General features: G+C 53.8%; 1 protein-coding gene across 7 annotated transcripts in view; it reads right to left on the reverse strand.

Moving 5' to 3' along the window:
- Positions 1-16,017, reverse strand: part of PIEZO2 (piezo type mechanosensitive ion channel component 2) — a 281,019-nt gene that overhangs the window by 19,692 nt on the left and 245,310 nt on the right. For 5 of the 7 annotated variants that reach the window (XM_031439202.2, XM_031439203.2, XM_031439201.2 and 2 more), the window contains 8 exons: positions 14,987-15,046; positions 12,926-13,092; positions 11,809-11,975; positions 8,400-8,567; positions 6,449-6,775; positions 5,540-5,798; positions 2,221-2,403; positions 792-1,041 (listed from right to left, as the gene is read on the reverse strand). In XM_031439202.2, coding sequence (XP_031295062.2) covers positions 792-1,041; positions 2,221-2,403; positions 5,540-5,798; positions 6,449-6,775; positions 8,400-8,567; positions 11,809-11,975; positions 12,926-13,092; positions 14,987-15,046 — 1,581 coding nt within the window. The remainder of the gene's footprint in view (positions 1-791; positions 1,042-2,220; positions 2,404-5,539; positions 5,799-6,448; positions 6,776-8,399; positions 8,568-11,808; positions 11,976-12,925; positions 13,093-14,986; positions 15,047-16,017) is intronic. The other 2 variants (XM_031439204.2, XM_064481624.1) reach the window with 1 other exon arrangement.

Consider the following 16,017-nt stretch of genomic DNA (forward strand, 5'->3'; position numbering starts at 1 on the left):
CGCAGACGGAGAACTTGGAACCTGCCGCCTCACGTCTGCGGGCGGTAACAGGCGTCTGTGGGTTCTCACACCCGCTCTGGCTCCCTCCTGGGCTGTCGAGGTGCGAGGTCTCTGTCTCAGGAAAGAGTCGACTGGAGAATAGGTTTTATGCTAAATGGGGCCCCAGGCTTTTGTTGTGGGTTTTCCAGATTGGGTCCAGGACCCCTGCCGTTTTTCACATCCAGGTTCCTTTAACTGTTACACAAATACGACGTGACCTCAGGGTCCGCCTGAAAAGTGTCTTTGTGAGCGTCTAGGAAGCTTCAGACAGGACCACGCCAGACATGAGAGCAGTTACCCAGGGGACACCTGTAGCGCACACACACTGGCTGTGCATTAAGAAATTAGCAACTGGCTTAGGAAATCTAGGTGGTCTAGCTAAAGCCCCATTGATTAAATCAATGTTTTCAAAATAAATAGTGGTTTACAGCACCCTGGACACACCCAGCAGAATCTCTGAATATGTTTAAAGACAAACATGTGCCCAATACCGGTTAGGTGACCTGCTGACCACCTGTCACAAGCACCTGAAACCCTCGTCCTGCAGAAGAATCAGACACTCTGAACCGTGCAGACGCACCAGGGCCAGGGCCTCAGCTCGGGGCTGTCTGACCGCAAAGCACTTTCCTTCCCCATGGCAGTATCCGTCTCCTCGACGGCACCCAACACACTCCCCTGCCCCAGACCCCGGGGCCCCAGGAAAATGACTCAAGCCAGGTTCCCGCAGCCTAAGGTCACCACAGGACAGATACCTCTCTTGGACTTAGTCGAGGAAAAGCTGGACCCCTGGGACGTCTGGGAGCAGCTGGAGCGCTTCCTCCTGACGGCCGCCGGCTGCTCGGGGAAGGTCACGTGCACCGACTCCACGGACGCGGCCAGGTTGATGGACTTGAGAGAGTCAGAGGAGGCCCTTCTGCCGTGGCTGAGGGACAGCTCGTCACCCGAGTCCTCCTTGTCCGAGCCACCGTCGGCCACGTCGTCCTCATCCCACAGGCCGTGGCACTGGGAAGGCAGGGGAGGGGCGGCTCAGAGCGCTGCTCCAGGGCAGTAGCTGGAATGCCGCCCCGCTCGGGATCAGCAGCGTCTGCCCAGGTGAGGAAACCATGTGAAAGACGGGGTGACCAGAGCTGACAACACTGCATTGTCAGTGGAAATTTGCCAGGAGAGCACGGCTTAAATGTTCTCTCCAAGAAAAAAGACGTAAGTGAGGTGGGCGTTGGGGGAGCCCTTTCACAGTTACATGTGTATCAAACGACCACGATCTGCCCTTTGAATACCTGACAGTCTCCTCTGTCAGTTACACACAGATGTAGGTAACCGGGGGTAAAGAGGATGGGACAGGATAAACCGGGAATCTGAAAACTGCTCCTCTTGGGGAGGGACGGAAATGTTAGCCGTCTGGACTGCGGTGGTGGCTTCACGGGTGATGGGACATCCATCAAAATTCATCAGAGTGAACATCTGGAATGTGTGTGGCTTACACATCACAGCAAAGGTGTTAACAGAATAAAATATCTTACACAAGGAGACAGGTTAATTAAACAAGAGCAGGAATGGAAGATATCACGACAGACACGTGCGCGAGGCGACCACATCTCAGTTTTAGAGCTGAGAGGCGCGTTTCGGGTTTAGCTTGTAACTCAGTGTATGGGAAGAAACAAAAGCCCCGTCGCTGCTGGGAGGGTGACGAGTTCCTGGACCCGAGATGCTCATCCCGCGTCCCCCCAGAGCAACGCGAGAGACAGCGCTGTCGGCCCTCGGCTCTCAGGAAGCACAGCCCTGGCTTCACGGGACCATCGCGCCTGTGGTCTCTCCCGAAAGCTGGGGATTTCAGGACAAGAAACTACAAAGGAAGCAGTGCTGCCAGGAGCTGGGTGGAGGTCGGGACGGAGGGACCAGCGAGGGGACCCACCCCACGCCGTACGCTCCGACACTCTGCCTCAGGCTCGGGGAGAACTCAGCGCATCGGGCGCAAGGGACTCCACCTCCTCAGGCCGTTCCCGCAAATGTGAACTGATGAGCGAGGGCTCAACCCAGGGTGGAGAAGGGGAAACCTTCTCCCTGATTCACTACAAACTCCACCGCTGGAAGCGACGGGCCCCACGCAGGCCCCACCCACGGGCTCCTCCGCCCAGCGCGGTTCCCGGGAACTCGTCAGGGCTGCACCCCCCCGCGCGGCACCTTCAGGATAGAGCGATGGAAGAAGAGCGCCAGCAGCTGGATGAGGTCGTAGAGGACGTAGCCCTCCTTCTTCTCCACCCCGATGATGTTCGGCGGGTGGTACGGCTTGTCTTTGTTCAGCTCCACGTTCTTGTTCCAGGGAAAGAACCCAAACTGGAAGAAATACTTGACCACGATCGCCACCTACACAGATGACAGGAAGTTCACAGAAGCGTTAGCTCCTTCATCGTGGTGGCAGTTTCCCGGGCGTCAGCATCTATCAAGATGCATCCCACTGTACCTCTGAAACACATGCAGCTTACTGAGTGGGAATTACACCACAACGAAGGTGTTTTTTAAGAAAGAATAGTTCTAATTTGCAGCAGCATGGACGGACCTAGAGTTGATCATACTCAGTGAAGTAAGTCAGACAGAGAAACACAAATATCGTATGTATCACTTGTATGTGGAATCTAAAAAATGATACCAATGAACTTCTTTACAAAACAGAAACAGACTCACAGACACAGAAAAGAAACTGATGGTTTCCAGGGGGGAAGGAGGTGGGGAGGGGTGAAATGGGAATTTGAGATCAGCAGATACAACCTGCTGCATATAAAACAGATAGACAACAAGGACCTACTGTTCAGCACAGGGAACTGCACTCAGTATCTTGTGATAAACATCATAAAAAAGAACATGAAAAAGAATATATGTATGTATCACTGAATCACTACGCTGTACCCCAGAAACTAACATTGTAAATCAACTGCACTTCAATAAAAAGTTGTTTGGTTTGAAAAACGAGGATAGTTCTATATGGGAAACAGTGATACAAAAATTTAAGAAGAAGATTTCCCCGTGTTGACGATGTGCAGCGTGACACGTCCTCACTGTCACGGGCACTGGCTTCAGAGCAAGTGCGTTCCATGGCGGACCCGCCAGGCCTGTCAGGGCACTCCTGCCCCGGCTCAGATGGCTTCTGCCGTTGTGTGGAGGCGTTGGCTAATTTTACTGATTCAATTAAATATTTCTGGACTCATTCGGCTATTAGATAAGCCATGTCGGACAAACGCGAACAGGAAGACCTTTACAGTGTACACAGCGCTGTCACGTGCAGCCTTGGGGAGCACTCAGGCTTCACGCACACAACTGTCACTTTATTCTGATCTTTCTTCTCACCCTTTGATTGCTCATGGGAAGCTCTCTTCAAGAATGAATAAGAGTAAGCGAAACAAAAACTTGCCAGTCGTACTGGCAACTAGCTCAGGGTGTGAACGCTGTGCAGACGTGCGCCGAGACGGGACAGCTGACGGTTTCATTGGAAACCACATCCACCGTCTATGCCATCAGCGGTTAATTGCGTCACACACAATTCACCAATAAGAAGTATTTCACAAAGTCCTCTCCCTTTAGCTCTCCTCTCTCCCTTCTTCCCACAGTCAAGCTTCTGCAAAGAGCAGCCCTGAGAGCCTCGTCTTGGTGACAGCATCCCCGTGTCCCCGAATCCCGAGGATTGCAGCAGAAGCCTGGAGTGTGTCCACCTGCGCTTCCCCCTCACACCCCCCCGCCAGCTTCCATTCCTAAAACTGCTCCTTTGCCCACTCATGTCAGCTCCGCTGTGGTTCCATCGGCCCAGACTCGTTTCTCACCCAGAAAGTAAAAATAGCCTCCCAGCTGGTCTCTAGGCCTCCGCTTGCATCACGTATAAAAGCTTGCTGAAACACACACTGATGGAGCCTGTCCCATTCGCCTCCTTCCACCCGAGGGACCGAGTGCTGAGCGTAAGCAAGCCCAGTGGACTGTCAGTCCTGAGGGCCTCTGCCCGACTCCGGCTCAGCCTCTTCCCAGCAGGCACAGCCCCGTCAGTCCGGGCACATGCCAGGCTCTCTCTGCAATGACTGGACTCCCTTTAATTTTCGTCCTTCGCTGCCCTCATTCTCCTCCCATCACCCTCCCTTCTGAGCTCACTTCTGCGGACAAGCTGCCAAGGTGGCCTGTCTCCACCTCCCAGGCTGCGTGAGGCTGGGCACCTGCTAACTCGTGTGCGTCTCCAGCGCAGGGCAGTTCTGAACAGGAGGCAATTCTGTGTTTACGTCCATCCGCTTGCCGCAGTTGTGCGCGACCACTGAGAAGCAGGAACGGCCTTTTCTTTTCAACCTCCCCTTGAACCCTCCTGCCTGGCATAGCTCTGGGTCGCTGCTCCACGGCCGGGCTGCAGGAATTAACCTCACCTCATTTCCCGCCTCTGCCTGCCTCCGGGTGGCAGAGGAAACCAACTGCCCTACTCGCACTCGCCGGGAAGGCTTTAAGACGAAGGCTGTGTTATCAGTGGCTCTGTCTTCCTTCTCCACATTCCTAGTACCTGCTCCTGCTTCACTCCTGGGCACAAAACTCCCCTGTGCAGAGGAGTCGGGGGGTACACCTGTGCCCCAAATAGGGAGCCAGCTGTGTCCTGGGCCACCAAGTCATGGAACAGAAGTAACATTTAAGAGGCATCATTTGGGCAACGTTGTAACGGACAGGCTAACTGAAGTCACAGATGCATATACATTTGGCTTCACATCTTTTGTTTGTGCTATGGAAATAAGATAAAGGATGTTGATACTTTAAAATGAATTCTTTATGGGGTGACTTAATATGTAACATTGTTTTAACTCTACTGTTGGATTACTTACAAACCCACGAACTTTCTAGACTTGAACTGGACATCAGTCGTGCGTCTTAGCCTTGAAGGAGCAATTACAGTACCTGTCAGTGAAACCTTCCCTTAGGAACCAGGTCAGGCAATGGGCCCAAACCCAGGAGCACGAGGAACCGTGCGGCCGGGGGAGACGGTCGGCGACCGTCTCCCTGTGACTCCTGGGGTCAGGGTGCCGCGGGGCTGTGAGCTGCTAGGCGGGAGAGAAGCCAGCTTGGACACTTGGGCCGAGTGTCTCTCATCCCTCATGTGTGATGGAAATGGGGCGACAGTTCACCCTTTCTGTCATTCCCGTTTTTAACTGGGTGTTTCTATGAGTTCATGTGTTGATGTGTGGAGAGTGGCTTTTGATTAAAAAACGGGAAATACGCACATTGCATCTAACTACGTTCAAAGGGCTTATGTGTTGACTGATCCAGCGTCCACTCCCTGAACACGTACCAGCCAGGCGGGTAACTCTGGGCCCGCGAGTCAGTCTCACCCGGCTGTTTCCACCCCTGTGAGACGGAGTAACACCCGGGTGTGAAACGTGAACAGAGCCGGAAGCTGCCGGCCCCGACGCCTGCCAGTGTGACCACGCACCCCCCAACGCCTGCCCCGTGGCCGTCTGGGGTCAGGCAGGGGCCCCGCCCAGCGCACCTCGGTGTAGACGATGGCCGTCATCCAGAAGCGCTTGCTGGGCCGCGGCACGGACAGCATGGCCCAGAGGAAGATGAGCACGGGCAGCACCAGCGTGATCATGGAGGCCGAGACCATGTGGTTGAGCACGATGACGAAGTAGCACACCGTCTCAGAGCGTGCCACCAGCGTGTTGTACATGGCGTAGAAGAGCAGCAGGAAGCGTGGCTGCCCCACGTAGAAGCGCTCCGACTCCTCCAGCTCGTCGTCGTGGAACATCCTGCCGGAACCGCCACATCAGCGCCCGCCCCGCGGCCCGGGCGCTGAAGCCGGGGCGGCCCCGCGCAAGGGCGGCACGCCGAGTCGTGCACGTTCCACAGGTTTAGAAAACAAGCCTGCGGTTAGCGGGGGCTGGAAAGGGGGGGAGGGGTAAACTGGGAGCTCGGGACTTGCTAACTGCTGCATGTAAAATAGATAAACCACAAGGTTCTGCTCTAGTCAGCACCTTGTAACACCTGTGATGAAACAGAACATGAAAAGGAACGGATACAACACGTGCAACTGAGTCACGAGGCTGTGCCCCAGAAGTCAGCACAACGTTGTGAGCTGACTACACGTGAGTTAAAAGAAGTGGTAGTAACTTGGTCTTGGTTTCTCTAAAGTACCCATTTCCGTTCCGCGTGACCCCCCCCCCCCGTCCCTCCCGGCTTGCGACGAGCCCAGCTGTCTGGTGGAGTCACCCTCAGATCACGTGGCACACGGAGCCGTGAGCCCGTCACCCGGCAGGCGGGGCACCGAGGCGGTGCGCGCTCCCCGTACAACTACCACTGGGAACGGCACGTTTGCTCGGGACGTCTGGTGGCCGCTGGGCACGCGGCCTCTGCACCCAGCAGCACAGCTGACACCCAGGAAGCGGCCGCGGGTTCTTACTTGCTCAGCAGCAGCTCGCTGGCCGTCAGCTCGTGGGTCAGGGGCGGCAGGACGCTGGCCTCCAGCCTGTCTGAGCGGCTGTCGTCAGGGCTGACCGCCATGTGGGTCTGGCCGGCCGAGTCGTCCCGGGAGTCAAAGGACAGGTGCTCGAAGCTGACCGCCTTGCTGTAGGATGGCGGGGCCTCCACGTCGCCGTCCTCCGTGGGGTCCTGGAGCGACTCGGCGTCCTGGGCCCCCTCGGCCTCCTCGGCCTGCTCGGCCTCCTCCTCCTCAATGGTCTCTGTGGTCCCCTGGCGCGAGTACAGCGTGGTGCACTGGGTGGGCTCGCTGTCGGGAGAGAGGGGCGGGCCCCGCCCGGTCTCAGCATCCCTGCGCCCCTCGAGGGGGGCTTGAGATGCCCCCAGCACACCCACACCCGCACGCCCAGGCAGGTGAGGGGGTGAAAGCACCCCCCCCCCAATTCCATCTGCTTTGTTCCTTCAGGATAATCCGTCTGGTCTGCAGAGACAGCAGCAGCAAAACCTGACGCTGACTGTGCCCTCGGCCGAGAACCGAGCCAAACCCCGGTGGGAGGTTTCAAATCACATCAAGGCTCCCAGCTGAGAACACGGAGATCCCCGAATGCACATACTGTACCTGTTTCTCTTGCCATGGACACCGTGTAGACATGTGAGTGAATGAGTGAGTGAGTGAATGTGCTTGGCGGAGCCTGAGAGTGAGGAACCAGATGTGTACGAGCTCTTGGTCCTAACTCGGGGGTGTTCAGGACCCCCAGGGCTTTGGCCCAACGCGTGCACATCACGTAGAAGGCTCTTGGAACACCAAGCCAAACCGGCCCCTGGCTAAGACTTACCTCCGAGACATGGCCTCCGAGGAAGCCAGAGATTGACTGACCGCCCCAGCGAGCTGTCAGGCCGCTGGAGCCAGCCCCCACCAGGTCTAACATGCAGCTGGATGACACCGACGACAGCCATGCTGCCTATGGTTTTGGATGTGGTCTGGCCCTGAAGGGAGTCAACAAATCCTGGTACCTCCGGGAATCAACCCAGTGGGATGGCGTAGCACATGCCCGCCGGGACGCCTCACACGGCCACGGCGTTCTCAGCAATGCCAGGGGCGCCAGCAGCTCTGGACTGAGGTGCGCAGCTCCCAGCGGCCAGGAGCCAGCACCCCCGATTCGCCAAAACGGACGTCAGTTTTGGGTTGGGCTACTTGGGCGAGCCGGTCGGTGTCAGGATTGGCACCCGGCCACTCACGCTTTCAGAGGCAATTCAAAAAAGAGAGCGTTTGGATTTCACGCAAATAATTTTGTTTCTGAATGATTTCTGTTTTCTGGTAGGATTTGAAGAGAAAACTAGGCCCAAAGTAATCTGTTTGGACCCAGCGGGTTACAGTCTACAAAGGTGACGCATTCTACTGCATAATGAGTATTTTTTCAGGTGGTAAAATATATTCTGGTTTCTATGCCGTTTACACGTATAACACGTGGACAGATTTCTTCCCTATCCACTAAACACAACTACACACACCAGATTTTTGGATTTCTTCCTACAGCGGTGTCTTTGGATGAAATCATGAGAAAAAGTGTCCTGTCCTTCCTGACACGCTTCTCCCCGTGAGGACCGCCTACTTGAGCTCTCAGTCAAGGAGGAAACACGCTTGGCTCTTTGGAAACAGGAAGTGCAGAATACTTACAAAGTGATGGGCAATGTGTACAGTGGGGATTTTTAGGAAACTCCTAACAGACAAAAATGGAAGAGCAGTTAGTGTGACAGAACGCTGCGCTGGGAACGACCTGCTTTGTCCCAGGCAGGGCGGCGGTTATGCTCTGGGTGGGCATGCAAATCCTTAAGAAACACAAAAACCCCACACATCACAAGAACTTCCACGTGCAGAGACGCGCGGGGAGAAGAGACAGTGACGGAGGAGGCATGCACCACAGGGGAAGCACCTGGAGGCTAAGCTGGTGCTGTCAGCAGACGAGGAGGACACGTCCATGCTGAGCATTTTGCGGAGCCCGGGTCGGGCGCGCTCACTCGTTTTAGGCACAGTTTCTGGTCCGTCTAAATCGTCAAGGGTGGACTGCCTCGAGAGCAGCATGGTTGCTTCAGTGTAGCAGCTAGCAGCGCAAACAGTTAGAGACACAGAGTTACAACAGCAGTGGGACGCCTGTGATGCACGGGCCACCATGCAGCAGACCACGTGCCACCAACGCCGGGGACGGGGTGGGGCTCAGGACAGCACGGGGCCTGCCCGGCAGGACGCTAGACCACGCAGCCCCGGCGTCCACCCACACGCTGGCTGGTGCTACGTGAGGAAGTGCCACTCTCTGGTGGGACAGGGACACAGAACTACGGCACGCCCCAACATGTCTCCCACAGAGCAGAAGTCATAGCTTCAGAGCTTTGCAACTGAGCGTTTTCCCCAAGGAAAGGACGTCTGTTCTATGAAGAGACCCCAGTCCTCGGTCCACGGAGAGCAATCTGGAGCCGAACTGCTGACACAGAAGTGTCTGCTTATGTGGAGTTTGTATCAACGTCATTTTTTAAACACAGTCTCCAGGAGGAACGCGGCAGCTCAGGACTGACCACAGCAGGATGATTCCCACCCCGTTCTGCGAGGGACACTCGATCAAGCCAAACTAGACGCCTGTGGAAGAGATGCTGGTTTGACACACGACTGGCTATAAACCAGCATCAGAAGGACCAGGAGTGGAACAGCACGGGGCACCCGCAGGGGAAGCCTGGGGGGCGTGGCCACTTTGTCTGTTAGCTTTTCGGGGAGCCTAAGGAAGCCCGGTCTTCTGGGCCATGTTTTAGGTGTTGGCGGAGGTCACTAGGGTGCGATCCCACTGGCTAAAATGCTCAGTTCCTGTCACCCAACCTTCAGGGGGCGAGGGATGGTAGATTCAAGACTGAGCTGCACTGGGTGACCCAACTCTCGGAACCGCAGCCAACAGAGCTGAGGCGTGATTTCAGTGCACATGTAGAGCTCAACCCCAGACAGGGGCACGCACTGCAAAGCCGGGACGGAGGCGCCTGGGACGCTCCCTTCCAGCCTGGGCACAAGAGGCCCAGCCGACCCAGGGGACGAGCCCTTGTGATGCTGAACAGCTGACTCCCTGGATGAACGTCACCCTCAAGTGACCCCACGAGGGGACCTACTGTGTGCCTGGCGCACAGTCAGACGCCACAGTGACTGTGAGGCAGATGTGGGAACCACTCAGGATGATGGAGTGATGTCTGGGGGTCAAAATGACCCTCATTCTTCCTTTATTAAAAAATTATTTATTTATTTTTGGGGGACGGGGAGGTAATTAGGTTTATCTGTTTATGTCTTTATATGATGTATTTATGTGATGGAGGTGCTGGGGACAGAACCCAGGACCTTGTGCACGCTAAGCATGTGCTTGACCACTGAGCTGTACCCTCCCCCCGACCCTCGCTCCTTTCAACGTCCACGTGTCCTGGGTGAAGTGAGCAGGTGACCACAATGCGACCTGGAGACACACTGGACATGCCTGCAGCTGACACTGGCTGCCTGCCGGGTTTTAGGCAGATCACGTCCCCTCTCTGAAGTCCCCGTTCCATCAGTCGTGAGATGAGGGGACTGGAGCTCTGAGCTTCTGTGACATTTCTGTTTTCAGACGTGGACACATGGCCTCTTGGAAGTTGGCGGCAGGAAGGTGCCAAGCTCTGTCTCCGCAGGGAACCACGGCTCCACCCCCACGGCCCATCTATCTTGCTCACTCTGGGCCAGCTCCCGCCAACCCGCAGACCCTGCACGGCCCGGACTCCTGGGTTACATGTAACAGCCCATCTGCCATCCAAGCCGGGGCTGTTTTCAAAGTGAAAGGGAAGAGGGGGAGTTTCGCAGTAACAGGAGGCGAGTCTCAGTGGGCAGACGCCCTCACGGCGCCGCCAGGGTGCACAGCACGCCTCTCAGCCTTCGTTAAAAAGCAGTCTATAGACTTACACCTCTCCTGCCTCACAGCTTTTGACCAAGGGGGTGGCTTTGTATTTGTAATCTTTGGTCAGATTTAAAAGGATCAGCTTGATTTTACTTTAGCCAGTTTTTTCTTTTTCTTTTCTCTCCTAAAATTGTGATTTACAATATTTAGTTACTTCCTTCATTGGCCACATTATCATTTGTTATGCAGCTAAAAGTTACCAAGACAGGAATCACATATGTTTATTTTACGGGCAAATGATTTTCAGTTCACTTTTCTAATTTTCTCTCTGATTCATGTGATTCAGAAGTTGGTTGTGAAGCCACTGTTCTCAAGCCAGGCTCACACACAACACTCAGGAGGCCTGAGAAACCCCTCAGATTTTATGGAAAAATTTTGTAGTTATGCGTGCTTTTCTGCTTTGGAGAAAGTCTAGTGTTGTGACATTTCAGAAGAGGTTCACGGAAAAACTGTTACCAACCACTGTAAGTGTCGTCGTAAATTAATGAGGAAAGGCTACTCCGTCCAGCCCCTTCGTACTTGCCAAGCTTAGGGATTTAGGTGAGTTAGAAATCTCTGTGCTATGAAGCAAGGCAAAAAGGAGCGCAAAAAGTTCATTTGAAAAAATGTTACCCATCACATTATGGGGCAGCACATTTTTCTGAAGAATGTACACTGTGCACGTATGTGACTGCATTCCTTACTATGTGGGAAGAAGGTACTCCAGCTGAACACGGATGTGACTTTCAGTTAAGTTAACAGAGCTGCCGGAAGCCTTCTGTGGTGAAATTCAGACAAAGGAAAGCACAGTGTGTGTCAGACCCAGCCCACAGTCAGCAAACGCAGAGCGGGGCTGTCCCAGGCTGCGTGCAGGGACGCCGGGACGTGGTGTGCAAATGAATCAACGAATGAATGAATGAAACATTTAGGAAAATGTACATCTTTAAAACAATTTTCTTCTCTTTCTTTTTTGGGGGAAGGTAACTGGTTGGTTATTTATTTATTTATTATTTTTTAAATGGAGGGACTGGGGATCGAACCTGGGACCTCGTGCACGCTAAGCACGCGCTCTACCACTGAGCTACACCCTCCCCACAGGAAGGGCATTTGAAAGGCATTAAAGAGGCAGCTCTCGATACAGAAAGGAATTTGGTGACAAGAAGGCGCATCTGACTTGCTTCTAGCTTGGAAATCTCAGTCCTGTGCCTGCGAGTCACACGCGGTTTCTCGTGGTTTTTACTGGTTCCTGCTTCTCTCTGGCTCAGTCCAGGGAGGGCAGCGCTCTGCCTGGCTGTGCGCGCGGAGACAGCCCGCGATGGAAATCCTGCACCTCACCCACCGCTTCTCACGGTGAAGAGTCCACCCCTCCCTCCTCTGTCAAAAGCAACCCCACGTGTGGCACGTGACGCACCTGGAGATACTGTCGTGTGAGTCTAAGCTGTCCATCCTGCGGGCTGTCTGTGCACCTGCAGGGGCGCCCGGACGGTCGTCGATGGTGTCCAGCCCAGACTCCCGGGAAAGGTTCATCATGTGGTTCTGGTAGTACATGTGGACGCTCTCCCGCGTGGGAACGTTGCCCTGCGGAGAGGGAGACGGCTCAGTCCTGACGGGAGCCCTGGCCTGGGCGGCCTCCGGGCATCCCTCAGTGTCGACGCCATCGGGCAGCATGACATGTTGAGTGGGATCGAACACCAAGCTAGTCGGGTTGGCACTGATGTCAACTCGTTGAATTCATGGTGCCGATATGACTGGGTCATGCTGAACCAGAAATCCCTCCTTGCTCGTGGGTGGAGGTGGGCAAAAGGTACACACTTCCAGTTACAAAATAGTCATGGGGGTGGAAAGCGCGCCGTGGGGACTACAGTTAACTATGTCGCACTGCGTATTCAAAGTCACAAAAGAGCAGATCTTAAAAGTTCACACCACAAGAAAAAAGACTTGCAACTATACGTGGTGACGGATGTTAACTGGACTTACTAAGGGGATCATTTCACAATTTATAAAGACACTGAGTTATTATGTTGTACACCTGAAGCTAATAAAATGTTATGTGTCAGTTATATCTCCAGAAATTAAGAAAAAGAAGTTTAAAAAAGAAATTCCTTCTTAGATGGAGATGATTTTGCTACATCAGAGTAACTTTTCCAGAAATGAACTATTATTTTTAAATGCAATCTATGAACTGTATGTGGTTCTGTTTTGTAGCTCTGGGGAGATCCTGATTTTCCCTACGGGATGTTTCAGATCAAAGTCCCCAGACTCAACAACACGATCCTTTATGGACACGACAGAGCCTGTGCACCTGCGAGCTGTGGTGATGGGGGTGGGATGTGTGTGTGTGTGAGTGGGTGTGTAGCCTCTGATTATTTTCATTCTGAGTGTGGAACACACTGAAACACACAGAAAAGCAGAGACTGTCAGGAGAGAGGGTTCTGTCCCACCCTACTTGGCGTTCTGCATGAGGACCTTCAAAACCCCTACAAGGTGGGAAGGAGCAAACTGAACCACGTTGGCAGCTTCAAGGTCACCTTCTTAATCTCCCTGGTCAGCATGCACCTCTCGATCCTCAGGACGGTGGATATGTCGATGTGCTCCCGTGAGATGGAGTTGAGCCACGTTGTGAAACTGTCCACGGTCGCCAGGAACAGGACCCAGGTAAACTTCAGAATGTTAAATATCCTCTTGATGATGTTATCTGGGAGGAAGAAAAGCAACAGGCTGTCAAAGGCATACAGCGCCCTCAGCCGCGGAGCCGCGGGGGCACGGCGACGCTGCCCGGGCCCCGTCCCCGGTGGAGCGGGGCCCTGGGGGTGACGGCGGGGGTGCGGGGGCCGCAGGCTAGGGGGCTGCCAGCAGGGCTTTCTGCCCAGGCAGAGAAGGGCCCTCAAGACCAAACCAGGGTAGAATTTTTAACCCCTGGTCACAACATCAGGCAGAACCGGTCTCTACGCAGACACAGGCTTGACTGAAGTACAGCCTGCACTCAGAAGTGACACAGGGACAGAAACGCCCGCACCCATCCAGGCAGCTGGGTCCTTCCACGCTTTTCCTCTGTGCTCCTTCTTCTTTTAAGTAATAACTGTCTTGGGAAACAGTCCTATTGGTTCCGAAAGACTCTGATGCTTGCCCACTGCAGCGGGATCTCAGCTAAAGAGGCCAGTCCACACGCTAAGAGCACAGCGAAGCCGCTGAGTGATCTTCCTCTTCAGTTTCTGACCACACCAAGCTGGTGCCAACTGTGAAGCTCTGCCTGCGGGATCAGCCCTTCCCCCGCCACAGGCGCCCTGAGACCCCCACGCAGCTGGCTTCGCTCCCTTTCCCGCGCTGTGGGCCCACGGACAGCACGGGCCAGCTTGCCCCCGGGGGCCGAAGGACACTTATTTTTTTTCTTATACTCATTATTTCCTTAGACACTGTGGTGACAAACCTAATTATTCCACGGTTTTGCTGTGGGTGTTCCTGACGACGTGGGAGCACGTGGCACGCACCTGATCAACGTGGGTGGTCACAGACTAACAGGGGAAATCGGGGTTGTTATTCTCATTTATTTTTTAACCAGAGAGCCGGCCAGGGGAGGGAGCAGGAGCTCCGAGCGCAGACTAGACTTGGACTCCTTGGGCCCCACCCCTCGAGGCTGCGCAGGTTTGGAAACGTCAGCTAAGTTTTCTCTGCCTCGGTTTCTTATCAGTTAAATGGGGAAGAGGGTTTTGAGGGGGTTAAGCAAGTTAATTCGTGTGAAGGTCACGGAAGAGTAAAGAAGACGTGAGCCCCAGCCATCGTACACAGCTTCGCGGCAGCCGTGGAGCACCGGCCCCCATGGGTGGGAGCCACACTCGGGAGCCACACTCGGGAAACGGGGTGCCAACCGGGGCTCCGAGAAGCCTCGTTCTGTGCCAGCAGGTGGCGTCCTCGGATGCACCTGTGTCCAGAGCAAAGGCGCCAGGAACTCTTGCCTGCTGGTAAGTGAGGCCGACTGAAGCCCCTGCTCTCGGAGGGAGGAAGAGCTGTGTCTGTGGGACGAGAGGCATCCGGGTTCACGGCATTTTGAGGATTTTATTTCCCCCTTTTTTTTTCCCTGGTGGATAAATCTTCCTCCCAATCGCAGACTCTGTGAACCTCAGAGGACCCTGTGACTGGGCAGGGGGTCAGGGGACATGGATTCTGTCCCTGACCACGTGGGGTCCCAAGCGGACTCGCTGAGGTTTGGTTTTCCCCCCTAAAACGAGGAGGACCACTCTTTTCCCTAATGGCACCTCTCATTTCACTCTGGTTCCATGTTCTTTAAGTTAACGGCCAGGAGTTTTTGTTGCCTCTGTTCTGATGGCTTCTCTGGGACGACCCCCAGCCTCCTTTCACAGGTACTGGGATGAAAGAATTCACAAACCAACTCTAACCCTTGGATGTAAAGGTCAGGCCTGCGTTTACGAGTCACTTCGCACCTGCACTCGAGATGAGGTTTCAGGGGATGCTGATTCTTGAGCCGCAGCATGAAAACGGGACTTAATCTCCGTTTTCAGGCAGCCTTCCATCACAAACCGCCCGGAGAAGGGGATACGTCCCAGCCTCCCTCCCCGAGCATCTTTAGTTACCTGGACCATCGGACTTCTTCTTGACCGGCTCCTCCTCTCTGTCTTCCCACTGCACGGGACCTGCCAAGAGCGTCCCCTGCGCGTGAGTCACGGCCTCTGAGGGTCATTAACACCAACCCCCCTTTTCTGGACTAAAAGGAGTTTTATAGTTAAATCTGGGGTACTCTCCCTATTTGGAAGAGCTCCTGGGGAGAAGTCGCAAGCGTTCTTAGCTTTCAGACTCTCTTCCGTTCAGAATCAGAATCCTGCAACCAGGGTGGGAAACCTGCAGCCCTCCGGCCAAGCCCTCCCGGCTTTCTGTGGTCCACCTGCCGGTGAGGGCTTAATGGTTTCCTATTTTTAATAACTGAAAGAAGTCTAAAAAGAATAATATTGTGTGCACTGGAAAGTTACATAAAACGCACACCGTACTGGAACGCAGACACGCCCACTGTGTACCTGCGGTCCCAGCAGACCTCATCCTACGGTGGCGGAGCTGAGTGGCCACAGGGACCCACGGTCTGCAAAGCTGGCAATATTTACTACCTGACCCTTTCCAGGAAAAGTGTGCTGACTCCTGTTACGTATCATCAAGTTTTCATTTTGGAAATCATGGGATAATGCTGTAAGTTTTAGTGTGTCACCTCCTAAAATAACATCACAGAGTTTACACTTCTCGCCCTCTTATTTAACGCTCAGGTTGTCAGATCTAGCAAATGAAAATATAGGACACCCGGTTAAATCTGAATTTAAGATACATAATAGAAACAGAAAAAGGGAGACATTTAACAAACAGGTTTAGCAAAACAGATCTCTACTTCACAGAATAATAAAAAATTCAAAATGTAAATAAAATTACCAGGAAATATTTGCATAAAATTTGGGGTGAAGACTTTCTTAGGCAAGGTGAAACACAGAAACTGCGAAAAACTTTAGACCTATGTCACATCAGAAAAAATGAAGTATTATTTAGAAAACATACACCATAAACTAAATCAACAGATAAGCAGCGGGTTGGAAAACAGATACGTGTAACATGTAAGAAAAGGGAA

This window comes from Camelus dromedarius, chromosome 32, assembly GCF_036321535.1.
Source record: "Camelus dromedarius isolate mCamDro1 chromosome 32, mCamDro1.pat, whole genome shotgun sequence".
Taxonomy (NCBI): domain Eukaryota; kingdom Metazoa; phylum Chordata; class Mammalia; order Artiodactyla; family Camelidae; genus Camelus; species Camelus dromedarius.